The 26,715-nt window shown below is 34.5% G+C and overlaps 1 protein-coding gene and 1 non-coding gene across 2 annotated transcripts in view; one reads left to right on the forward strand and one right to left on the reverse strand.

Moving 5' to 3' along the window:
- Cps1 (carbamoyl-phosphate synthase 1) overlaps positions 1 to 26,715 on the forward strand; it is a 111,297-nt gene that overhangs the window by 26,904 nt on the left and 57,678 nt on the right. The window contains exons 7-20 of the mRNA XM_005331867.4: positions 191 to 280; positions 2,077 to 2,205; positions 2,776 to 2,882; positions 3,718 to 3,856; positions 4,532 to 4,609; positions 6,629 to 6,727; positions 7,716 to 7,811; positions 10,691 to 10,880; positions 11,844 to 12,001; positions 13,751 to 13,879; positions 16,878 to 17,022; positions 18,668 to 18,878; positions 20,313 to 20,511; positions 23,813 to 23,989. Coding sequence (XP_005331924.1) covers positions 191 to 280; positions 2,077 to 2,205; positions 2,776 to 2,882; positions 3,718 to 3,856; positions 4,532 to 4,609; positions 6,629 to 6,727; positions 7,716 to 7,811; positions 10,691 to 10,880; positions 11,844 to 12,001; positions 13,751 to 13,879; positions 16,878 to 17,022; positions 18,668 to 18,878; positions 20,313 to 20,511; positions 23,813 to 23,989 — 1,947 coding nt within the window. The remainder of the gene's footprint in view (positions 1 to 190; positions 281 to 2,076; positions 2,206 to 2,775; positions 2,883 to 3,717; positions 3,857 to 4,531; positions 4,610 to 6,628; positions 6,728 to 7,715; positions 7,812 to 10,690; positions 10,881 to 11,843; positions 12,002 to 13,750; positions 13,880 to 16,877; positions 17,023 to 18,667; positions 18,879 to 20,312; positions 20,512 to 23,812; positions 23,990 to 26,715) is intronic.
- Positions 7,408 to 7,480, reverse strand: Trnaa-cgc (transfer RNA alanine (anticodon CGC)). Its single transcript has one exon. It is a non-coding gene; the product is annotated as a tRNA-Ala (tRNA).

The following is a 26,715-nucleotide window of genomic DNA, read 5'->3' on the forward strand; positions in this document are numbered from 1 at the left end:
TACTTTATTTTCTCATAAAAAGATACAGTCTATAGCACTTGCTGTGCCTTTCTTACAAACTGATTACCTTCTAGTCACTCTCTAGTAGTTAGCAATCCGTTATAATCTCAGTGCACAGCGACTTCAGTTGCGTTTGACTAATGCTCATAGCTGGGGACTTCCTCTTACATTCTGTTTTTTACAATGGCAGGATGTCAAGGTGTATGGCAAAGGAAACCCCACAAAAGTGGTAGCTGTAGACTGTGGGATCAAAAACAATGTCATCCGCCTGCTAGTGAAGGTAAGTAATGTATCCCATCTCCAGGGTGAGGGTAGGTAATGTTGGTTGTCAGTGTTCAGCTGATTTCCTGTGTTTCAGAGAAAGCTTGAGTATTTTCTCAGAATGTCAGGGATCAACACTCTTCTTGTTGCTTTTGATCTATAAAATAGCACATTTATCCCTGTTCAAATTAAAGATATAGACTGCTATGTTAAAAAAATAAAAACTCTCCAGGGCCACTAAAATTCAAAAAAGAATGATGACTCTTTTTTTTTTTATCATTTATTGACTGACATTCTGACACATGCCACATTCATGTTCATTGAAGTTTAGAGATTACTAGAAAGCTAAATTTAGTCTGATATCTCCTCTATTGGCCTACATTTATTATGCACCATATATTTGCAGGAATTATGCTCTGATATACTACAAACTTTCAAAGTGCTTTATATTAACTCTTATGTAACCAATTAAAATTAAACTTTAAAAATCCTTAAGAAGAATTTAATCTTTGTAAAAATGTTCCTTAAATATTATTATTTTTTGATATTTCTCCTGATCACTTCTCCTTTCATAATCTCTCTATGTCTTTCCATGCCTCTCTAAGAAGCATAGTCTCTCTGTCTTTATCTCTCACACACATGCACACACTCATATACCAAATTAGCATGAATATTGGAGATCTTCAGTGCACCTATGAAGTTAGAGAATATCAGAAATATCCAAATCATGATTTCAGGTTGTTGTCAGTTTCATTAACAAAATTTGCATGGATTTCTCAGTAGCAGATGCTGTGAGTGGCCTATCCATATTCCACTCTCATTTTCCCGTTTTAATTCATGTCACCTATTTTCTAATTGCTAGCTTCTTACATCTCTTTGGTTGGTTCAAGGTTTCTGGCAGTCAAGAAATTTCTGCATAAGAAATTTCCCTGGAGCACCCCACAATCTATGAGCAGAGAGTCAGTATATGGCTCCTTTGCCCCATGGATTGGCTCTCAGAGTTCCCCAAAGAGCTTGAGTCTCAATTGTCCATGGTGATAATGTATACCTAATTGGGGTGTCCCATGGGTTAGTTTCTCTCTATTCTGTTGATATTTATTTTTAAATCCTTCCAAATAAGCTTATTTCTCTCAAATTCTTCTCTCAGGAAATGCTTAGGGAAACCCTCAAATGTATCTTTCTATATATTATTACAACAAAAAGTTCTATTTTTCCCCTCAGAATATAAATATCATAGATAACATGAGAAAACCCTAAGAAAGTAAGTGGATTAAAGTTTTGTCACCCAGGCCTAGTACAGAGGTGCAAGTGTGTAATCCCAACAACTCGGGAGGGAGGATTGCAAGTTTGAGGCCCAAGGTAACTTAGCACGACCCAATCTTAAAAAAAATAAAAAAGTCACACAAAAAAAGGCATAAATGAAAAAGGTAAGAGAGATGGAGCAACTAAAATTCTGCCAAAAATGGTTTTACCTTTGTTTGCAATTCTAGCTGGTAAAGATACCTGTGCTCCTGGGAGTCCAATCATGGAGCCTTCATACCCTGAAATGAAGAACAGGAAAGTGCATTATCTATCTTTTCAGAGTCAAAACCTCAAAAGTGTTTTCTCCCTTTTTGTATTGACCATTGCTTCCATTTATTCCACACAAAACACACTGAGTCACACAAAGAACTTTCTGTTCAGCCGTATTTGTTTAAATTATATACTATGTTTTCCTTCCCTTTAAGGAGTGGCTAGTCAAAAGAAGATCCAGCAGGATTAGAGTTTGGCAACGGAAATGTAATTAAATTCATCACTCTTGTGTTTCTTTTCCAGCGAGGAGCTGAAGTGCATTTAGTTCCCTGGAATCATGATTTCACCCAGATGGAGTATGATGGACTTTTGATTGCTGGAGGACCTGGGAACCCAGCTCTTGCACAGCCCCTAATTCAGAACGTCAAAAAGGTGCAGTGAACTTGGGCGGTGGTGAATATTAGTGTGTGAGTCGAGGGTCTTCTAATTTGAACTTATTCAGTTATGTTTTAATACTTGTATTTGGGATCTCTCAGGCAATATCAATGTAGACATTATACAGGCAAACCATGAGGAGAGAATACCAGAGGAAACACAGCTTTTCTTCAGGGAGAATAACCTTGGGCTTTTGTCCTGCAGTTGAAAGAGCTGGAATCCAATCTTCACATGTATTATTCCTTATGATTGTAAAATGACAACTCATGTTCCTTACAATGACCATGGGGCCTATAAGACCTTCAAGTTGCTAAGGAAATATTAAATTAGATTTAGTTGGGTCTGAATGCCAAGTATGTCTTATTGAATTCTAATGCTACCAATTTGTCAATCATGTCCTTCTTTATATTCTATCTTTTTAATTTAGTTACTATTTCCTTGTTAAGAGAGAAACTACCTTGTTAAGAGAGGGGAAAAAAAAGGGTGCTTCATTTTTATTCTTTCAGTGACAGCATTCTTTTGGAACCTGTGCTACTACTATGCTAATAAAAGTTCTTCCTGGTTTAGATTTTGGAAAGCGATCGCAAGGAGCCAGTGTTTGGCATCAGTACAGGAAATTTAATAACAGGACTGGCTGCTGGGGCCAAATCCTACAAGATGTCTATGGCCAACAGGTAAGGCTGTCTTATTTTGTTTTTGGCCAAATCAGTTCTGAAATACTAACTGTAACCAAACATAAAAAACTTAGAGAACTCACCTGCCTTTTCTTTAGAATCAATAGACAACCATCCTATTCCACAAGTTCACAGTCACCAGACTACATGGTACCATTTCTGTTGCATTTCTGAAAGGCAGCCTTCTCTAACGATAACTTTGCTGTAGTTTAAAGTCATTTTCCTTCTCTTGGCATAGATTGAGGTTGTAATATTCAATCAAATGGTATTCCGAGGGAAATTGTTCTGATTTTAAGCTTGATTTCAAATCACTGATCATACTTTATGAAGCTAGTATGACTTAATAACTGAGAAATCTTCAGAATGTCTTGGTTTCACTTTTTGCCTCAAATGATGCTAATTTATTCAATGCCAGGTGCTCCCCAACAGCCCACCCTCCACAGAAAGTATAATTCAAAATGATTCAGGTCTGATCAGTCACCTATCTCAGTATCTCTCAAGAACTCTCCTTGGGCTTTAAAATTACTTAAAATCAGTTGCTTCTATTTTTCTGTTTCTGTTCAGGTAGTGAGCAACTCTTTTGGTTATGAGAGCTTTTCTAAAACCGATTATAGAAGTTTAATAGACCTGATATTTAACACACAACAAAGCTTACCGAATTGATTTTTGTCGCTAAAATTATTGGAATTAACAATCTGTGACTTTTCTCACAAAGTGATTTTCACTAAGCAATTGAAACTTTTGAATTGTAAAAGGTTTTTCTTTTTCACAACTAATGCATTTGCATTCTCTTTTATTTTCCTTGTCCCTATTCCTTCTCTCCTTTTCTCTCCAGAGGGCAGAATCAGCCTGTTTTGAATGTCACAAACAGGCAGGCTTTCATCACTGCTCAGAATCATGGCTACGCTCTGGACAACGCCCTCCCGGCTGGCTGGAAGCCACTTTTTGTGAATGTCAATGATCAAACAAATGAGGTAAGTGCTCTCAATAAGCCTGTTCAGTGGGTGATGTGAAATTCAGGTGTTAATCCTGTGGTGCACGCTCCTTTTCCCTATTTTCCTATTTTTGGTGTGCGAAAGAACTCTTCTAGACTATTCCCAGAACCATCTCCTTTTTGAAAGTTATTTCTCTTTTACTTTCTCATCAGTTGACTCTCAAGATCCAATACATGTGTTCTTACTCAACAGCGTCTTACACACTCATAGTTTATGGGCACTTGGTCCAAATCTGTGTGGGACTAGTCCAGGCTAGTCTTGGGCACTTCTGTAGCACTGCAGCAGCCTTGAGAAGACCCTTGGAGAAACAATTTAGAAGCTGCTGATAATATGAGAATTTGGGTATATTTTGAACAGAGCCCAGAGGGGCCCCAAAAGCTGTGGATCAAATTTATAGTTGTTTTTTTTTAATTATGGAATCATAGTTGGTTGAGTCTTCCTTGGCCCATTTTCTATTCTTAGGGAAATGGTTTGGTATGTCAGTCCTTAAAAATCTCCAATCAGGTTATTTAATGGTGTTGGTATTTACCAGAATGTTATTAAGCACTCGGTTCAATTTTTAATTTGAACTTTATTGTCTATTGAATAATACATTGCCACTCTTGACATTTGTTGTTACAGAAGGAATTTTTTTCCTGTTTCTTATTCCTTTAGGGGATTATGCATGAGAGCAAACCATTCTTTGCTGTGCAGTTCCACCCAGAGGTCAGCCCAGGGCCAACAGACACTGAGGTATGTCAGAAAGATGGAGCTTATTAATATACTTAAAATAAATCAGAGGTGTGTTTATGTGAAAATTCAAGAAACTAAAATAATTATCGTAGATAATTTTCGTGCCAGACATTCTCCAGAAGGGTGCTTTGGTAACACACATTTTGTATTAAAATTTCTCCATGAATATCATGGAGTCAATTTTAATCTTTTCTAAAATTTAAAGTGGGAAAGCCCTTAAGAAACCTGCAGCAACACGATGATGCTATTTTTATTTAAACCCATTATCATTCTAATATATTTAGTTCTGAAATTTACAATTGTTGTACTATGCAAATGAATTCCCTCTTGCTCACTCCTTCTCATAACTGAAATGAAATTTTAATCCCCCATCTGTGACTTCAAAAAAATCCCTATGGCAACTGGTTGTGTAGTCACTAAGGGAGAATAAACAGCAGCAGGAGAAAGAAGGCAGGCAGGGAGGAGGGCGAGAGAGGGCTGCATGCACATTCATGTGATCAGATGGCTTAGGAAAAGAACCATAAGGAATGCTTGCAGGAGCTTTGCTTCCAAGCTAAATATTTTTACTTTTTTATGTGAGCTCTTGGTTCAATGTTCAAGCACATCTTTACAAAAAAGAACTCACAATGACACTGAGGGAAATCTGGGAAGTGTCAGGTGACTCTTCTCTCTCACACCCAGGGGCTTCCAGTAGTGAGTAGGATGATAATTCTTTGTCAGCAGAAACCCTCAGAAAAGACATCCAGGTAAAATGAGGAGCAGAATAACAATTTCTCCTCTATAAAGTCCTCTCTCTCATCCCTGAATTGCCCTTTCAGATATTTATATTTTATTCTTGTTTTAATGTTATGGGGAATATTGGTTCTTAATAGTCAAAATCAGTATGATATTAACCTACTCATAATGAAGCTCATAAATAATATTCAGCTACATATATCATGTAACACATGACAAGCAGTTTTTTAAATTTAAAATTTAAATAGTTAGCTTATGTTAGTACTTCAGATTAGAAACATTGCAATTATGATAGGCAATCAAATACACTATGATTTAATCCTTTTTTTGGTCCTGCCAAATAATTGTAAAAAGAATATTTTTGTTGAAATTCGTTGTATCTATTAGTGTTAGTCAGCTTTGCTGGGACCTAAATACCTGACAAGAACAACTTAGAGGAGGGGAAACTTTATTTGGGACTCATGGTTTCAGAGGTGTCAGTTTATAGATGGCTAGTTCCATTGCTCTGGGCTCAAGGTGAGGCAGCACGTCATGGTGGTAGTGGTTCTGGGGTGTGGTGAAAGAGCACTGCTCCATTTATAACAGCCAGGAAGCAGAGGAGAGGGGCCATAGGAAAGATGTACCCTCTTAGCACATGTCCCCAGTTCTTCCTCAGTCACTCCTCACCTGAATACAGTTGTTCCCCCAGTAGTCCTTTTAAACTAGGATGAACTGTTAGAATATGGCTCTCATAATCTAACCGTCTCACCTTGGAATATTCGTGCATTAATTAGGGGACACCTCGCACCCAAAATCATAACACTACTGAAACAATGAGAATTAAACTCATTGGTAAAGTTTAAGATTAATTTTTAGAGATTATTTTAGAGCTGACAGAAACTTAAAAAAGAAAATTCTCAGCTTTTTATTTTAGGGTACATAGTGATATAACTTCAATTTTTTTGGTCTAGTTAGGATTTAATTTAGAAGAAAATGAATTACAGCTAAGAGGCTGAAAACTTGATATTCTCAGAAGGCATTATCTGAAATCTTTATGGTCTGTTGAAAACTTTATTTTCATAGGATTTGAAGGCAACAGTTAGAAGTGTTTATTTTATATAATTTTTATGGCAGTAGATATTTGGTTATTGGCAAAAAAGCAAAAACAATAACAAAACCCCAAATATTACATAGGAAAATCATTTATTGCTTATATGAATTTCAACTTTAATAGAGCATCCTGTATTTTACTGGCAAGCATATATGTTTTGAAGTTTCTAACCAGTTGGTTATATTTCTTTTTAGTACCTATTTGATTCCTTTTTCTCACTGATAAAGAAGGGAAAAGGAACCACCATTACATCAGTTCTACCAAAGCCAGCACTAGTTGCATCTCGAATTGAGGTCTGTATGAGTGGGCTTCTTTTGGCTTATGCATTTTGGATTTTCTCTATCATGTGATTTTTTTAAAGCAAATGGTATAAATGACACTAGTATTTATGAAAGATGACTGGTAACATTGTATTCACTTAGAATTTCACAAATAATTATTTGGTTTGCTCTTGATGATATTCATTGGAACTTTTCATGTTTAAATTTAAAATATATCTATTAAAATTTACTTCTTCAAATGTTATAACATTTTGAATAACATAATTTAATAATGTTAATTTAGTTTGTATTTTGATATATTTTCTTTACCCAAACTATTATAGAACTATGTAAAGCCTGAGATACAGGTCAGACTACAGAAATCATTATAGTTAACACAATTCTTTTTTTTTCAACTATTAAATTATTGTTCAGTATAATAAACTGAATAATATAATTTTACTTCTAAATAGCAACTGGATTAAGATTAGTAAGGCATAAGAATTATTTATTTGAATATATATTAATATGACAATTTTCTTTGTAGTTAAACTATACATCTCCTCCACATCATTATTATATAAAATTTAGAAGGATATACTTGTATTTTAAAAAATATGATATATGCATATTTATGTATATTAATATATTTGTATAGATATTTTAGATATGTATATGTGTTCACAAAACCTCTTCCAATTTTTTTTTTTTTTTGGTGGTCCTGGGAATTGAACCCAGGGCATTGTGCATGCGAGGCAAGCACTCTACCAACTGAGCTATATCCCCAGCCCCCAAATATTTTTTACTTAAGTGAAAAAAATATTTATGAACTTTGGGAAGTGCAATGAAATGAGAGATGTTTAAATTGTTAAACTTTTCCCTCATGTTTCATATATTTTTTAAGCATCATATTTAAAACCATTACATAAAAGTAGAAATATGGCTTGTTTTTTCACTCTTGAAAATGCCTTATTTTCATAAGTTAGCAATAAAATTAATGTCCTTATCCTGTTGTTTATAGGTTTCCAAAGTCCTTATCCTAGGGTCTGGAGGTCTGTCCATTGGCCAGGCGGGTGAATTTGATTATTCAGGATCTCAAGCTGTAAAAGCCATGAAGGTGAGAGAACATGAGCTCTGCTAGAATTAATATGCTCTCTTTAATGAGTCTAATTAGTATTTTACAATTTAGATTTATGACACTACCTCTTTTCAAAGTGGCTATAATTATTTTCCTTAAGTATACTTACTTACATGTCTATATTAAAAGACATTTGTTCATGAACAAAATTTTTAACTTTTTCAAATGTGCATAACTGTCAATTAAGGAGGTTAGATTGATTTCCAAAATTACGTTATTGCTTACTCATAGTGAAAGCATACAAAACTACATTTATAGAAGCTGATTATTTCTTTTGAGTCAGTGAATGTTGCAAATACATTTGTCTTTCATGTGAAATATGGGCATCCTTGGTGCTTTATTATACTTCAAATGCTCTGCAAGATGCTTCAGGCACCTTTATGGTAGACAAGGGAATCTCTAGTTGGGAGAGCAAGGACAACAATGCATTTTGTTCAAGTATTAGAAAGTTTTACATGTCATCAGGGGACCCAATTTCCTCATCAGTGACTTGGAAAACTGGTTGGTATGACTGCATTTTCAAGTGAAAAAGAGCATTTGATATCAAAGTTGGGAAGCATATGTCCTTACTTCTTCACTTTCTTGAAATATTTTTAAACTTGATTGTAGTAAAATACCTCTTTAGAGAAATTGTATTATATATCTGAGGAATTTCTATTGGAGAGCAAACTTGGCCCTTTTTTGGTGTTATTTCCCCACTTGGTCTGCATCTTGTGCTAATCAGGCAATGTGAGCTCTCCGTGACTTTGCCTCAGGCTTTGCAGTGTAGAGGTGTTCACCAGGGACCCGCCAGTGGAAAACAGCACAGAGATGTCAGCCGCAGAGGATAGGAGGCATGGAAAAGCAGTTGGCTAAAGTTTTTCTTGTTTTCTTTTCTTAATTTTCTATAGTCATTGAGTTTCCTCTGATAGATGTCTGTTGAAGAGAGGTAGAACATAGCCCCAAATACCTTATTCTTCTTCCCATTTGTTTTCATTTCTTTATACTCTTCTCCACGCATGCATGGATGTATATGCACAGGCACATATTTTTTGTTCATATTTTTAAAAAGATGCCTTGCTTCATTGAATTATGATTTAATTTCTTATTAGATAGATAATCAGAGGATGTCCACGGGTTTAGATTGATTGTAATACAATCTGACTGTGTTCAAGCTTTAGAAGACTTGTAAATGGTCTACAATTTTTATGCTATTTGGGAGTTTTATAAAAAATTTAATAGGTTATAGTTTGGGTTTTTATGTATTTTATATCTATCTGTAGCTGAAGAATAGGAATTCTTAGTTTTCATGTTATGACCATTTAGGAGGCTATTAGAGATAAATTTATAAACTAAAAACATTAAGAACACTTATATGGCACATGTATTATAACCCTAATTAGAAAAATATTAGAAAAAGTGATATCAAATTAATAAAATATTTTTTAAATTATTTGTTTTGAAATGAATGAATACTTATGTATGCATGAGATTTTTTTTTATAATTTTATGAAAATAATCATATTCATTATGTTAAGCACATTCAGAAAAATAATTAAATATACTTCGGTGTGTGGAACTTTTCTTTAGTAGAGAGACTTTTTGTAACTCCTGTTGATGATGTTTTCTCAGTTCAGATTCAATTATTTAAATTCCAATCCACATTCAAGATGTATTTGCTTATCTATATGTATCATGCTAACATCTTGTTACTAAAAATGCTCTCATTCTGAACAATTTCTTAAAATTCTAAAGGGTGACTCATATTGAGACAAGGCATAGGACCTGAGTCATAATATTGGATTAGAGTCCTAGTATTGCCACTTTTTAGCCATGACCTTTAACCTCATTGAATCTTAATTTCTTCATCTAAAAAGCAGAAATATCTCCCATGGTCTTTGTATAAAAATCAAATAAATTAATCAAAAGTATATTACATGCATCAAGGGACTATTTGAATTTAAAGTTGCAGAAAATATACCTAATATTTATTCAGATCCTTCCCTTAATGTATGTAGGGCTTTCAAGGATGATTTCAATACTTCTGAATATTTTGTTAACGTTTTAGAAGAATCTAAAATTGACATGCTAACTCATGAAATAATAAGAACCATCTGGCCATATTTCATAATAATTTGCTAACTGTTGCTCTCATCCAGCTTTATAAACATATCATTCTTAGTAGCCTAAATGAAAAATTGTTTTGAAGGCCTCCATGTGTAAGAAATGGATAGGGCTATAGATACTTTCTTCATGCATATCATGAGGGTGTGCACACATATGCATTCATGAACATAAACATGGATTTTTGTTTTTATGTTTTTTGCCCTATAGTTATTTTCATTTTATATAATATGTATGAACAGCTGTATAGTGTGCTTTGTTAAAGTACTACAGCAGGCGAAAAAATCTAGAAAAAATGGGAACCAGCAAATGGCTCCTAGTGCTTCTAACAAGAGGAGAATACATTATCCTACATTTAAAAAGTATGCTCAACATTGTTTTCAGACAGATAATAGAAGGAGAAGCAGCTTCTATTATTGCCTCCAGTTCTATTTACTCATTTTAAAATTTTTGAACTATTTTATTCTTTTAAGGTCAGTTGAGCCATAAAGCTCAATAGTATTTGTAGATATCTAACTTGTGGTAATCCTTGTGAAGAACTTTTTTTTTTAAAACAGTTTTATTTGTTTTGAGGCAATTTCTCCGTTCCTTTGACCAAATGTTGTCATTCTTTGATTTCTATTCACTTGTACTGTTACTGATTGCCACAACAAGCCCACAAAATAACCCCAAATCTTCTTTCCCCCATAACCCTTCATTTGAGGGTAGCATTGTCTTTGGACCATATATTCAAATACTCGATGGTTTTGTTTTAGGAAGAAAATGTCAAAACTGTCCTGATGAATCCCAACATCGCATCGGTGCAGACCAATGAGGTGGGCCTGAAGCAAGCAGATACTGTCTACTTTCTCCCCATCACCCCTCAGTTCGTCACAGAGGTCATCAAGGCAGAACGTCCTGATGGGTTAATCCTAGGCATGGGTGGCCAGACGGCTCTGAACTGCGGTGAGTTCTTTTAAGTTCAGCTGCAGAGTTTTGACCCTGATACCTACTTGTGACATATTTTGTTTGAACTCATCTAACAATTGTGCTCTGTGTACTCTGAAAACCTTTCCTCTTAATGTGTGACAAAGCAGTTAGGAAACAGCCACCTGGAAATGTGATATGATGAGTACTATTCATTTGTTTCACAAAACAGCTGAGCAATACAGAAAACTTTAGCTTTCATAGGTTTCCTGGGTTTCTTCCCTCCATCTTAGGATGTGTTTTTTCTCTGTAATCATGAAGCTGTAAGAAGTATTATGAATAAACAATGAGTTTTAACATGGAATAAGTGCTCTTCTTCTCCTGAAACATCTGACTTTTACATATATGTTCACGGTGAGATAGATCAGCTCCTATCATTCTTCAGGCATCAGCTGAGTTTACTACTTAGTCTCTTTAGGGTGCTTCAAATCTTTGCAGCTAGATCATGAATGAAGATCTCTAATGACATTGGGGTGAACAATTGGGAAAATATTTTTATGTCAAACATAAAAGACTTATCCAAAACTAGATGGCAAAGTAAAAGAAATAAAAACAGTTTTGATGATATTTTCAACCTAGATAGAAACCCGTGTTTGTGAGATTATTTAAGTAACAGAATCTCATTATCTAAATATACCTTTGAAGGAATGGGAATATATTGAAGTCTTAAGGCTTAGTGTACTTCTATAATTTATGTTAATAAGGACACTAAAAGTAATATGAAGGTGGTAGTGGCATAAGCAATAGCAGCATCAGAAATTTTATTTCAAACTTTTTCTCTAAGTGCATTATATTGTAGACTGCAGTGACTGCTTGGGTTTAATTTTAAGAATTTGGAATTAATTTTAAGATTTCTTTTTAAGAATATTGTGTTCAGGTATCAGTTAAAGGAGACACAGAGTATGAGATTATAGAAACTAATAATAATTGGTTCTCCTGTAGGAGTGGAACTCTTCAAGAGAGGTGTGCTCAAGGAATATGGAGTGAAAGTCCTTGGAACTTCGGTTGAATCCATTATGGCCACAGAAGACAGACAGCTATTCTCAGACAAGCTAAATGAGATTAATGAGAAAATTGCTCCAAGTTTTGCAGTGGAATCAGTAAGGAATCTTTCTTTCTGGGGAAACAGGCATTATTTATTTTGGGTTGTAGGGAGAATGATTTGTCATGTGTAGTAATAACAGTTAAAGTTCTTATACTTGCATGTATTTTCTTCCAGAAATGTATTAGTACTCAGAGACATTGTATATTACTGGAAGTATTCAATGTTGATATATTAGAGATAGGTATAAATATTTTATTTTATGTAAAGAGAAACACAAGGCCAGAGATGAAGTGGTTTATCAGTGGTTGAGTGCCAAGGCATCTCAATCTCCTCAACTGAAACTAAGAACCATACAAACTGGCAGTACTGAAGTGATTTTCCCTTCTTCCTGACATCAGTCATACATCATTTATTGCAAATGCCCTGAAAATGGTATTGGATTTAAAGTATTTTTTTTAATGGAATAAAAGTTTTAGAATGAAATGCCTCTAGTCAGTAAGACTGATGACTGAGAAATTTGTATCTTAGATATTTAAAGAGGATGGTTTTGATTTTTCTATTACTCATTTTTTATTGTATGCTATGCTTATCAATAGGGTTTTACCAGTTACCAGGAAATAATTAACTAGCTGTTCATCTGTTTTTGTCCTAAACGTTATTTTTGATTTTGGACACGTTACATGAAGTGGAGGTGCTAGAGGAAGTTTTAAATGTAACTTTCCAATGTAGAAATAGGCAAATTCTAAGGGATAAGGCAGGCACAACTGGGAAAACTAAAATTGGGTATGTGTATTTCAGAAAAGAATGCTACCAAGTACTGTCAATCAGGAATAATCCCAGGAAAGCTCTTCTGGACACTTTGGGAAGCTATTGCCATACATTTATTCTTCCATTGCCAGATATAATTATGTCCTTCTTCCCCAGGATGAGAAACAGGCATATGGGAAAGGTGTAATTACATTCCCATTGGTAGTGTAATAATATTCCATGACAGAAAAATATAACCACCATATGTTGTATTCTGTAAGTTAAAAAAAATCCAAGCTTCTGGGACTACTCTCAGACTGAACTTGAAAAATAAAAAATCTCTTTCTATACCGTGTTCTTAATGGCTTATTGTGGAGTAATACCAACTTAGCTTCAGCAGTAGAAAACCTTGTTTCATTTAAACACAAAATTTAAGATTTCAATAATTCAATATGTCTTCCCAGTTTCAAATAAATGATGATTATTTGGCCATGGTTTTATTTTTAGAGAAAAAAATATGATTTATCAGAAAAAGTGAAGATTTTACATGTGTGTGTGTGTGTGTGTGTGTGTGTGTGTGTGTGTGTGTAAAGAGAAACACAAGGCCAGAGATGAAGTGGTTTATCCGTGGTTGAGTGCCAAGGCATCTCAATCTCCTCAACTGAGACTAACAACCATACAAACTGGCAATACTGAAGTGATTTTCCCTTCTTCCTGACATCAGTAATACATCATTTATGTGCAAATACCCTTAAAATAGGATTGGATTTAAAATATTTTTTTTGAATGGAATAAACATTTTAGAATGGAATATGCGCTCGCACACACGCACACACATACACATATGAAGTCTCCTGGAATTCTATAAATTCACTTAACATTTGCATTGCAACATATATTTTCAGAAGGAGATGAGGGAATAATAGAACCTTTCCATACTCATGCACACCAGATCAATTGATTCACCTAAATTGCCAGGCTCTTGATGTGTTTCTTCTTTTTTTTTCATGAGAGTGTGGTATCTTTTCAAGTTTGGTGTTCTTTTTCTTGTTTATAGATTGAGGATGCCCTGAAGGCAGCAGACACCATCGGCTACCCCGTGATGATTCGTTCTGCTTATGCACTGGGTGGCTTAGGCTCAGGCATCTGTCCCAATAGGGAGACCTTACTGGACCTTAGCACAAAGGTAGGTATTTTCATAGATGACATTCTTACTAACCAAAAGAGGAAAAAGAAAAAAAAATCCAAACAAAACAAAACAAAAACAAAAAAATGAACTGGTTATTGATAGTCCCTTTCCACTGGAGAAAGTTATGCAGATGAGAAATGACCCTTTTAAAAAAATTTCTAAATCATTATCATATTCTCTAAAAGTGTGGCTGAAAAGACCACACTCTGAGAGGGAACAGAAGTGCATATATTTATGCCAGGACACATTGAGAGTCCCTAAGGCTCTAGGTAAACCAATGGTCACTCTGCCTGAAGATCTGTCTTTATTTTATTGTTTACAGTCTTCAGTGATTGGAAATTAATCCAACTATATCTTAATCCAACTCATTAGCATTTGTAGTACTAAAATATTTTTAGTGGTTAAGAAAAAAAATCAAAATGCTTCATTTTACCATGATTTTTTAAAATAATGTGATGTGAATTCACATATCCAGTAAGTGAAGCAAAGTACTTTGCACAGTTTATCTAAAATTCAGATGACTAAACTCTATATACTGTAAATCTCTCAATTTAATAAATGAGCAGATTTTGTCACTTACTATACACACATAAAATCAAAATTGAGACTTAATCATTTATAATTTATTTTCTTTCAAAATCACTTCAATATACTGACAAATACTTTTTGAGTATTAAAGAAAATATCTTGAGAAACCTAAGATATGCTCAACAAACAAACCACAACAAAAGAAATCCAGAAATTAACACACAAAACATTGCTCCAGAATTCTGCCCATATTCTATTTCCACAGGACAGTGTCTGGCAATTCTGGGAGCTCAATAATTACTTTGAATGAATGAACACATGGCAGCCGAGAAGCTTGTGTGACTTACATGACAGTGTGGAGGCGAGTCTGGCAGGATTATCTTGAGGACTATTTTAGGGAGTGCTTAGAGAATAGCTCTAGAACAATTTTTAGCTTAATCATTACTTACTTTTGGTATTAAAGCAAAATGAGACCCTTGAATTATTGATGGTATATGTTGATTACAGATAAATAAAATTAAATATATTTAAATGACATTATGACAGGCTTATAAATCTGCAACTTGGATTTAATTTTTCTAATGTTACCAAAATTACCACCACCACAACAAAAAAGCTGGGTGTGGTGGTGCATACCTATAATCCTCGTGGCTCAGGAGGCTGAAACAGGAGAATGGAAAGTTTGATGCTAGCCTTAGCATCTTTTCGAGGTTCTCAGCAACTGAGAAAGACTCTGTCTCAAAACAAAAGACAAAAAGGGCTGGGGATGTGGTAAGGTGCCTGAGTTCAATCACTGATACAAAAAAAAAAAAAAAAAGAGGAAAACAATCATATAAATAGTTCTTGTTTGGAATCGTATATTTAAAGCAAAAACATTTATATGGATATATAAAAATTAATTTTCTATAGCCTATTAGATGTTCCAAATGTTCTTAATATTAGCAATCTCATCATTACTGGCAATAGTGGCAATACGTACTTATTCTCTATCAAAATATATTTTTCTCTTATGAAAAACCATTCTAAGTTCCAAAAATTTTTATGCAGAAGATAAAACAATTTTGGAATGAGATAGTTTTCAATGATTTTCATTCTGCTAAAATAATCACTAGCTTGTTGAATGAGCTTCCTTGTTGAAAACCTGACTTTTCCCTTGAAATTAATTAATCATAGCTTTACATCCTAAGTCACCTCCTTATATTTTTGAGGCTATACTTAGTACAACTAGGATCTTCATTAACACATTTAGGTCCCTAAGTTAACATTTTGTATAAAATCTGAGACTTAAAGAAAACAAACAGAGAAAACAGGTGAAAATCATCTCAATTTTCTTTGTATCCAAATATCCATTGTACTTCATTAGAATGTAGAAAGCTTTCCTAAATTCACACCCTTTGTTTTCTATACTTCTTCTTTTTAAAGGCAACCCAAATGGCAAATTAATCATTAATAATTGTTAACAATGGCTATAGAGTGGCCTGACCACTTTCAGAACCTCATCATGTGCAGCTTTGAGGACAAACCTCACGTTTTTAGTAGCATGAGCTACATCCTGTAGCAATGACTGTTGTTAAAAAAAAGAATAGGTTTGATATACACTATGGAAAATTTTAAATTGAGTTATTATGTTATTATACAACCTACTAATAATTTTGAAAAAAAAATTCAAAGTACCTTCCCTTTCATGCCTTTCTAAGTCATATATATTAGCAGAAAAAGGGACATTTCTCTCTTATATTATCAGTCACTATATGTCCTAAGTTCAGAGATTGCCTCTTTCATATTTTGGGTTCAGTATTCTACCAACTGTGGGTACTCAGTAAATATGAAGTGATAATTACACTAATTCATTTCTGTCTAATCAGGCATGCATGATATACGACTCCAAGTATTTAAGCACTTAAGCAGTGATTAGCCATAATAATAGCTGCATATGATTCTTCTAATTCCCAAGTTTCCTATGCCATCTTGCCTAACTGTCTACAACCATCATCATCTCCTTTCTCCCCCTCATCAACATCAACTAACTTTTATTGTGTGTGTCACTGTACAAAGCATCCTCAGCTATTTTAGAGAAAGCCAGAGTCTTTAGACTTATTTTTCCACATTTATTTGTACTTATCACATTTTCTGGTTTCACAGAAGCTTAGCTGCTGAAATAATTTCATTTCCCTCTGCCTGATTGCTCAATTATTTTCTCTTTTTCCTAAATTAGTTTGATTTAATGTCATATCAGCACTTTGAATGGCAAGCCTCAATAATGTAAATCAAGCACATTCACTGCAGGATGCTATTCCTGGTCTCACTGATTTTCTGACACACTATGCTGTCTGGAGTGTGGTGGAATATGGAGACTGTGTTTGAGACTTCAGGCCTGACCAGGATTTAGGTCAGAGCATTTTGCTAAAAATCCATGTTAAGCTGGTGCCTTTCCTTACTCTTTGGTACTTGTGTCGCCAATTTCCAGGCATTTGCTATGACCAACCAGATTCTGGTGGAAAGGTCAGTGACGGGTTGGAAAGAAATAGAGTATGAAGTGGTCCGAGATGCTGATGACAATTGTGTTACTGTCTGTAACATGGAAAATGTTGATGCCATGGGCGTTCATACAGGTAGGCAGAGAATCTTCAAGAATTATAGTAACGCTTTTAGCTCCTGACTTTGATGGCCCTAGCAGTCTTCATGAAGTTCTTTTCTTTTCTTTAAATTACTATACCTAGCTGACAGACTAATGATGACATTTAACACATGTACAATATCTTATGGTATTGCAAATATTGTCACATTTAATTTGACCTTCATAAAATCCATCTGGAGTAGGGCAGAAAATACTATCCTGACTTCATTTGTGAACAGAACCAAATATAAGCAACGAACTGAGGTAAAATCTATACAGTTTAGTGTTGACAGGTAAAGAGAGAGGTTGAGAAGGTTTAAACCAGATTGAGGTGTTAGTCACCAAGTGATTGAGAAAATAGACCCAAGTAACAAAAATAGCTTTCTTAGCAAGCTAAACTAGTTAGACAAGAGGGCAAAGATGATGACTTAGATTTTAGAAATGCTAAATTTGAGATGTGGGAGGAACTTTTGAGAGGAGAGTTGAGAATGTGAAATGAAACTCAAGAGCACAGAAAGAAAAAAGTTGGTATAAGGTCATTGGAAGTCACTTGGTACAAAGGAAGTAAGTTGGAGACACAGTATTCAAGGGCATAGTTACAGAAAGAGGAGAGACAGAGTCAACTTTGAACTGTGGGAAACACTTAGATTTATAGGGAGGAGAAAAAGGATGAGTATTGAAAACAAAGGAGAGAAATGAAGAGTTAGGAAGAAATGAGGGTAGAATTTTATCTAATAAGCCAAGGTAAGTACTTAGTTTTATAAAAGAGCTTTGTTTTTTGGCAGTGTCAAATGACGTACGAGGTCAATAATGAAGATTTAATTTGGGTTTTTAGATGTCCAAGAAGGCAATTTCAATGCAAAGTTAGTTTTGAGAGCCATATGGTAAGGAATTATATTATAATGAGGGATAAGGAGAATTGGCAAACTTTCAAGAAGTTTGGTCATATAAAGAATGAGACAAGTCTGTGTGTCTGGTTGATATTGGGAGATGGGCTTGCTGAAGCAGAGGACCTCTGAGCATATTTGTGGGCAGAAGGAATGGAGACCAAGGACGGTGAGATGGAAGACACAAGGGCTATAATTGGAGAGCACTGAGAATGAAAAGGGATGACATACAAAAGACAGATGGATGAGCCAGGCTGGAGAAAAGAGAGATAATATTCTATAGAAAGAAGAACTTGAGAGACAGTTTGAGATGAATGAAGAGAAGGTAAGTTGAAAAAGCTAACGTCAATCCAATAAGCAGATGATTAAAGCTTTAATAGCTAGATGAGCTTGGGCAAGGTTAGTAGGGTCTCTATAAGTAATGTATCAGAGTGCTGGGGTTTAGCTCAGAGTATAGCACTTGCCTAACATGTGCAAGGCCCTGGGTTTGATCCCCAGTATCACAAGAAAAAAATAGAGGAATATGTCAGAATAATATGGACAAAACAAGAATCAGAAGGAATACCTGATCTCTCTCTCTCTCTAACACACACACACACACACACACACACACAAACACAAACACATGATAATTATTTTCCCAACATATCCCAGGGTTGTTCTGTGTCTTTCATCATTTAAATGGCTTGCTAAGTCTCTGAAGTTGGCTATTAAAATATAACACCAGATAATGCGTGCTGCTTGGGTTTACAGGTGATTCTGTTGTTGTGGCCCCTGCCCAGACACTCTCCAATGCAGAGTTTCAGATGCTGAGGCGTACTTCAATCAATGTTGTTCGCCACTTGGGCATTGTGGGTGAATGCAACATTCAGTTTGCCCTTCATCCTACCTCAATGGAATACTGCATCATCGAAGTGAATGCCAGACTGTCCCGGAGCTCTGCCCTGGCCTCAAAGGCCACTGGGTAAGATCAGAATGATTGACCATGCCTCTTGCAGATTCTTTGGAAATGGAAAAATGGACTCCTAGTGGAAGATTGTGCTGCATTTATAAATATCCCTCCTTTCTGTGTGCTAGCTCCAAGTCATTTATGGAACCCTAAAGACATGGTTATTAATGAGCTTGCTGCCAGATTGAAGCAAACGGTATTGCTAGCTGGCTTTGTTTGCTGGCTAATCATAAACTAATCAAATCTGGATGGTCAAAACAGGCTGTGAAAAATCTGCTTCTTAATTGCACTTTGCAGATATTGCAAAGTGCACACTGATCCTTAATTTTAGCGTCCAACTGGATTCTTTAGGTATATAGCCCTATAGCAAGTATTAAAAAAATATAAAAATTATAGTTTGCTCAACTCAAGCCTTTGATACATATTGTTTTGATTTTAGCAATGTTGAACATGATAAAAGCATACAATGCTATATATTATTTAATGATAAATGAATTAATTAAAAAAAATCTTCTCGAGACTTGACAATGTAGGATTTTTCCACAGGTAAATGTTGCAACCAAAAAATAAATTTGCTTCTGTTTAACAACTGCTAACAAGCATAATTGGGAGGTGAAGCTAATTAAAACCTTTTGTTTCTATTAATAGCTTTAGCATCTGGCATTTTAATTATATAGAACTTAAATGAACAAAAATATTTACTTCTATAAATTTTTATGTAGCTACACAGTGCTACATGGTGTGATACAAGCCAAGTATACAAGCCAAGGAGTCACAAGACCTGTGTTCCCATTGGGTCCTTCCATTGACTATTTGACTTTGGGCACAATACTTGTCTCATCTGTTAGAAGGGTTGTTTGTAATAAAGAACTCATATTAAATTCTATAGTTCATGAATTATATTCTCAAATAAAAATAACCAAAAACTGACATTATAGATGAAGATAGTTGAGTTCCCAGAGGCAGAGCTAGGATCCAAACTTGCAATTCCTCCATTTTCCTTACCATTAGAGTTCTTATTAGTACCAGCTAACTATACTGTCTTCCTACCTACAGATAAGTATGATACTGTTTTCAAAATAACATTTGCAGATTCTCATCTGAGTGGAGGTTAAACACAAGTGGAAGTCAAACCTTATTTATCAAGGAAGCTATTGATTTAGGGTTGAAGAGGTGAAGGCTAGGAGCTGTAGAAGTACCTGCAAGGCATAGAAAGTGGATTCTGCAGTGCCTCTGTACTTTATCATGACTTACATTATTTTAAATAATGATTATTAAATATTTATGCAGAGCACAGTATCAGGAGAGCCTTATGCACTAAAGTGGAATAATACCAGAATTTTAAAGAAAGATCAATTAATATTTTGGGCTGTTTTCAATACTTATGGCTCAAAAGAAAAAGAAAAGAAAAGGAAAAAAACCTCAAAGAATTTCTCTCTCTCTTTTTAGCTATCCATTGGCATTCATTGCAGCAAAGATTGCCCTAGGAATCCCACTTCCAGAAATCAAGAATGTTGTATCAGGGAAGACTTCAGCCTGCTTTGAACCCAGTCTGGATTACATGGTTACCAAGATTCCTCGCTGGGATCTTGACCGTTTCCATGGAACATCTAGCCGAATTGGTAGCTCTATGAAAAGTGTAGGAGAGGTGAGTTCTTGGTGTTCTTCTCTATTTTGTATTTGTTCTCAGTGATTTTGTTAAATCCTTAACACCATTGAAACTCCTAAGGTTGTCTGGAGATTGGGTTTTTGATTGGAGAACACACAGTAATTTTGTTCTGTCTTTAGTGTTGAGCATCTCTCTCTTTTGATCTTAGTATGAAACATTTGTTACATGGTCATTTTGCTGCATCAAGGGGAAAGCCATGCCTTTGGGTATATAATACATACACATGCATATTCATATAAATAAAACAGAATTACAATATGTTTTATAACCAAATCAAGAAAGTTAAATGACATATAAGACAACAAAGAGCACTGATAAGATCTCTGAGCTGAGGTTAAGAATTTGACTTTAGTCCAGTCTTATGAATTGGTATTTTTATCTCCTTGGACCTCAACTTTACACATCTATAAAGCAGAGGGTTGGACCAAATGATGTCTCAAGGACCTTCCAGATCAAACATTATAAATGGAGAGGAGCATAGTGAAATATTAAGGTTCCTTTCATTACGTGGAAAAGTTCTAACCTTTTATTATCTTTAGAAAAATTTTCGTAATGTTCTGTGTTAGACTACTAGAAATTGAAGTTAGTGTTTGATTATTCTGTCATCAAAGATGCAGTGCTCTTCTGTGTGAAAGGAAGGAAAGGAATTCAGATGCTTGCTTCTGAGATTTACTCCCTTGCCTCCCCCAACTAAGGCCTTCTCTCTTTTGCATGGAGGAGGTTTGGCATAGTGGATAAAGCAGGAACCTTAAAACCAAATCTACTGGGTGGAGCTCTTGAAGCTGTCACTTAGTAGCTAGAGACTCTCAGGCTCAGGATCATATCCATGAAATGGAGATGACAATACCTAAGGTGTAGGGTTCTTTTAAGGTTTGGGATTAGTATGTGTAAAAGTGTTTAGCGATGATATCTTTTAAGGTAGAGTTATAGTAAAACCCCCAAATGTAATCCATCCTTAATACAATCATTAAATTATATTTATAAATGTTATATAGGAGGAGAGTTTTTAAATAACCATATGCTTAAATTTTTATCTCTCTGTCTGTCTTACTTTATGTCTATCTCATCTGTTGTGCAATGTGGAAATACAATCTATGTCTAGGTATCTAAGCTGGTTTGAGTGTGAAACAATGATTATTTATGATATATACTTCCATATAGGAATTCATTGTTACATAACACAAAGTGTAGCCTCAACTCAGAAAAGCCATTCAGAAATACATGCCACTAATCACAAGAAATAAAGTTTACATTTATCACCAATTTAGGGAAAGGGAAAAAAAAGCGTTTTATGGGTCTATGATATTCATATATAAGAACAGAATTATTGCTATTTTGGTTTCCTTAATTTTCAAGGTATTAATGGAAGATTTTGAAATAATGAAAGATAAGGAACAACTTGACCTTTTAAATTAAAATATCTTACTAGTTATAAAACAACAAGTGGTGGTTTTTATACCTCCACATTAATTTTAAATCTTATTTTTCCTATCATGCTTCTCAAAGCCCAATAGAATTAGAATTCCAATTTTATGAAAACACTGCATTGGTGGTGTTTCAGTCAAACAAACAACTGTTATTTAGTTTACACTTCATGGGAAATGTTCTTTTTCATAAATGTTCACAGTAAAATTTGCAGGCCAAAGAATTTGAGTGAATTTTGTAATGTTTTCATTTGGGAGTTATTATCTGAAGAAGTTTTGTTGCCAGTGAATATTTAACACCTCACATTTAGTTCAATTTCAGTTAGCAAACATTTCCTGAATTCTTACCACAAGCAAGACACTGACAGGATACAACAGTGAATAAACTATAGATAATTGTGATGCATTATCTGCAGTTGGAAAGCTCAAAATTTATAAACAGAAACAAATATGATATGAATTAATCTGTCATAAAAGTAAAAATAGTATGTACATACAGGTGCTGTGAGAACGTAGGAGAACAATGTCAAGGAAGGCCATGATAATTATTTTACTGAAAAATGGTGAAATTTTTACTTAATAAAAATAAATTTTAATAATATAAAGTATTAAAAAGCACACAATTTGAGCAATAGGTTAAAGCTATACATGCCTTTATTATATAGGTATGATTTCTTGTTAAATGAAGTACATATACCATTTTGTACAAATTAGAGTATGAATAGTAAATATATAGAGAGAATTATTTGTAGGACTAGTTTATTTAGGGCTAAATTTTAACTGGATAATACTTCAAATTTTATTAAATATCTTAAAAATATTTTCTTGGTTTTATGCTTCCATGCTTGGGCTATATAGAGTATAAATATATTGTCTAATTTTTAAAGGTATCATTATGAGTTGCTAATTTGATATCTGAATTGAACCAACACTTTTTTTTATCCATGCTATCATGAATCTTCCCTTATTTCTAATTAAATTTTGAAAACAGTGTGAAAAGTTTATCTGTTTTACTTTAGTGTATTTTGAGTATGTATCTTGTCACACAATTGATTTGATGATTCATAAGCTGACATTAATGGGAATTCAAATCTATTTGAGGACTCATGGAAATTTACTGAAGGCAGCATTATGACTTTTATTATTTTAAATTGAAGTCCAGAAATGCATAGCAATCTATTATTCCATGGAAAGTATCAAAAACAGTGTTTATTCAATGGGTAGGTTGCAAGATGTAACTTGTAACTTGTTCAAACTTAATCACCACATGTTTTTTCTAATTGATTAGTGTACTATTAGTTGTAAAGATTGTGGAAAGACACATTGAATTTGTCATGGAGAATTTAGGCTCCATCTATATTTAAAATCATAATCTATCAGTATTTGTTATGATTCTCAAGGTTCTGTTAATATTAATACTTTTAAGAAAGCCAACCCATCATGGATGCTAACACTCATTTAAAAATAGTTCTGTTTTTGCTTTAATATGTCTGTTTTCTCTTTATTTGCTTTCTATCAGAAAGGACATTGTCATAAAAGCAAGAACTTATTGAGGAAGGATCTGTATACTCTGGCCACTTATTCTTTATTTTAAGGTCTGTTGGTTCAAAGCAGGTACAGATGAACATAGCTGAATTCTCTAACAGAAGACTGACCTAATGTAAAAGATTCATTACACCTAAACCGTGGAGAAAGGGGAAGAGGAACTAAAAAAATTGCCTCCAAATTTGAGCAGTGTTCTCACTTATTTTTCATTCTTAAGCCTCTTGGAAAAAATATTCTGCACCCAGATCTGTAACGAATTAAAAAAATAGTTGTTCTTGTCTTCATTATGATATCTCATATGTGCATTACAGGTCATGGCTATTGGTCGCACCTTTGAGGAGAGTTTCCAGAAGGCTTTACGAATGTGCCACCCATCAGTAGATGGCTTCACTTCCCGTCTTCCAATGAACAAAGAGTGGCCATCGAACCTGGATCTCAAACGAGAGCTGGCAGAACCATCCAGCACTCGCATCTATGCCATCGCCAAGGTGATATGTTAGGAGGGGTCTAGCGCTATTTTATTTTAGAATATGGTCAGGAATTCATGGATTTGGGGAAAAATTTTACTTGTCTTCAATAGAGACTTCTGAGGAAGACTGGAGTCCTACATGGATTTCATCAAATACTCTGTAATTAATGAAAAATAATGCTTTGTTAATTTGACTTTAAGCTTGGACTTAAGGGCACATTGCAGTTTTAAAGGTTTATCACATAGATAAAATGCCGCTTCCTTTTAGTATATATAGTAGCTATGCTGTTTAGTAGATTTGACAATATTGACTTGTCCTTTCCTATCACCTTCATTACTTATTCCTTGAAAATGTGTAAAACTGTATTTTAGAAAGGAAGATGTATACAAGGCTATCATTGAGTATTTGCTACCTGAGACCCTAGAATAATCCTAATTATTTGCTTTTTTTCTGTGTTTAAACAACAACAACTACAACAACTGACTATGAAAAAATCTCCGTTATTATAGACTTTTCCATGTAATTATTTTATTGGTGTTACTTTTAGAACAAAAGAGCCCCACATTTCCATCCTCTAGTTCCTTTTTATGCAAATTAAATGCCATATTAATCTCCTTTCATATTTACTGTGCTTAGAGATTTGGAGTTTCAGCTCATCTGATTTTATAAAAGGTGACTTGGGCAGCTGGAATCTGTCTGGTCAGAAATCCCTGAATGGCTTTTTGACATTTAAAGAAGCACAGGCATTAATCCTTCAACAGTATCAAACCACACTCCGTCTCCAAAGCTCTGCTGACCATTTTATGTGTGTGTGTGCATGTGGGATTAGTTGATGAAAATATGAATTTTACCTTTAAAGAGGAAATCCGACTTTATGATAATTTGCCTTTGTAGCAACAGAAAAGTGCTGTTTATGATTTTTGAACTCACTTCATGAGTATATCCATATGTTGAGAGTCCTGGAAGGGAAGGGAAGAAGAGGAAGGGTTGCTTCCTTCATTGCATTTAATATGTGTTCTCCTCAATCTTATGGTTTTTACACACAGAATATTTAAGTACTATTGAAATTTTGAGAGATACTATTATCTTTTGATGAACAATTTTCAGTGTTAGAGGTTCAAAATTAGCATTTTTCTGGGGTGCTGGTAGAAGAGATTATTCTAAAAAGCCATTTCACCTTCATTTATTGTTCCTATTTTCATCTTTTATATAAAAATAAATCTGTGACATTCTTGTGTGTGAGGGTGTATGCATGCGTGTGTGTGTGTGTGTGTGTGTGTGTGTGTATTTTTTTTTTTTTTTACTCAGGCAAAGGATAGTAAATGGATTTTTCCTTTAAGTCTAGCAATCATGTTTCTGCCACATTGAGGCAGATGAAAAAGGGAAGCATTTCCAAGTTCCCAGCCAGGCTGTAAAACTCAAGCAAATCTCTCATTCTTTTCTAACAGACTTATAAAGGATGAGAATTCAGGGCAAATGTGTGCAGTTTCGTTCCTGTACAGAGTACCCTATGTACAAGCAAGAACTGCAGTGTCTAAGATATAAATTATTGTCTGCCAGAGTGCCAGAAGAAGGAACTGGTTTCTGTTTGTGAGAGGTCATCATTACTGTTCATTTCCACAGCAACCAGGAACTTGGTGATTTTGACAAAGAGTGTGAGGTTTGTGGAGAGCTGAAGGGGGAAAAAGAATGAAGGAAGTGTGTAAATCTTCGCTTGCTTTCATGATTTTAGAAAAGGGCAACTTGCTCTGAGGTCTGATTTTTGCAGAGTCTTATTTCAGGATGACTGGATCATCACCTCTTTTGATTTTGGGAGAATTCAGGGCATCATTTTTTTTTTTTTTTTTTTTTACTTTTAGAGCAGTAAAGCAACCTCGAACGTGTCTTGGGTCAATATGAACTTCATTACAGCAGCATAACATGGCAAAACTGCTGTGTGTGAAGTCCCAAGACTGATGGGATTCTACTTTCTGTTGGAAACTGTGGATATGACTGGAAGGTGTTCTTTCTCACAGTAAAATGACTGTGAGAACAGGATTCCAGGTCCTCCTGCAGTGTTCAGGATTGGATGACAATCTCATGATCTGTCAAAAAGCATAAGGATCTTAAGGCTCTATCCTCCTGATAATGGTGTTGATCATTCATTCAATCACTTGGAAAATAGGACAGATTGTAGTCCTGGGAACTGTGACTATAGTTTCAGGAAAAGTTAAGTAAAAGTGACATAAATGAACTTAGGAAATGAACATGACTTTGAGTGTTCCCCTTAGATGTCATCTTACTCTGGTCAACAGAATTGTGAGTCATGATATATTTCACCACTTAGAATCATGGTCTCTGATACTAGAAATAAGTAGGTCTAAGGAAACTAAACTTCCTTGGTTGAATATAATAGCAGCATTACTATATGTAGTAGTTACATATAGTTCCTAGTGAGGTTTAAAAATATAGAATATGATTCTAAAATAAGTGGTTTTGAAGTATTACAAGGTTATTATTTTTCATTGGGTATATTTGGTGTGTATACATATGCACATGTATATCTTTACATGCACAAAATAACAATAGACATTAAAACCAAAACTTTTATATGCAAAACTTTTGCATATAAAAGTTTTGGTTTTAAGAGTTTATCTCTTCTTTCAGATGCATTTTCTACTCTGCTTAATTACACAGTTGTAATTTTCCTTTTGAGAAATTGCTAAAGAGAACTTGAGATAAAGGTTGTGCTGCCTATAGAACCT

The sequence above is a fragment of the Ictidomys tridecemlineatus genome, chromosome 7 (genome assembly GCF_052094955.1).
Source record: "Ictidomys tridecemlineatus isolate mIctTri1 chromosome 7, mIctTri1.hap1, whole genome shotgun sequence".
Classification (NCBI taxonomy): Eukaryota; Metazoa; Chordata; class Mammalia; order Rodentia; family Sciuridae; genus Ictidomys; species Ictidomys tridecemlineatus.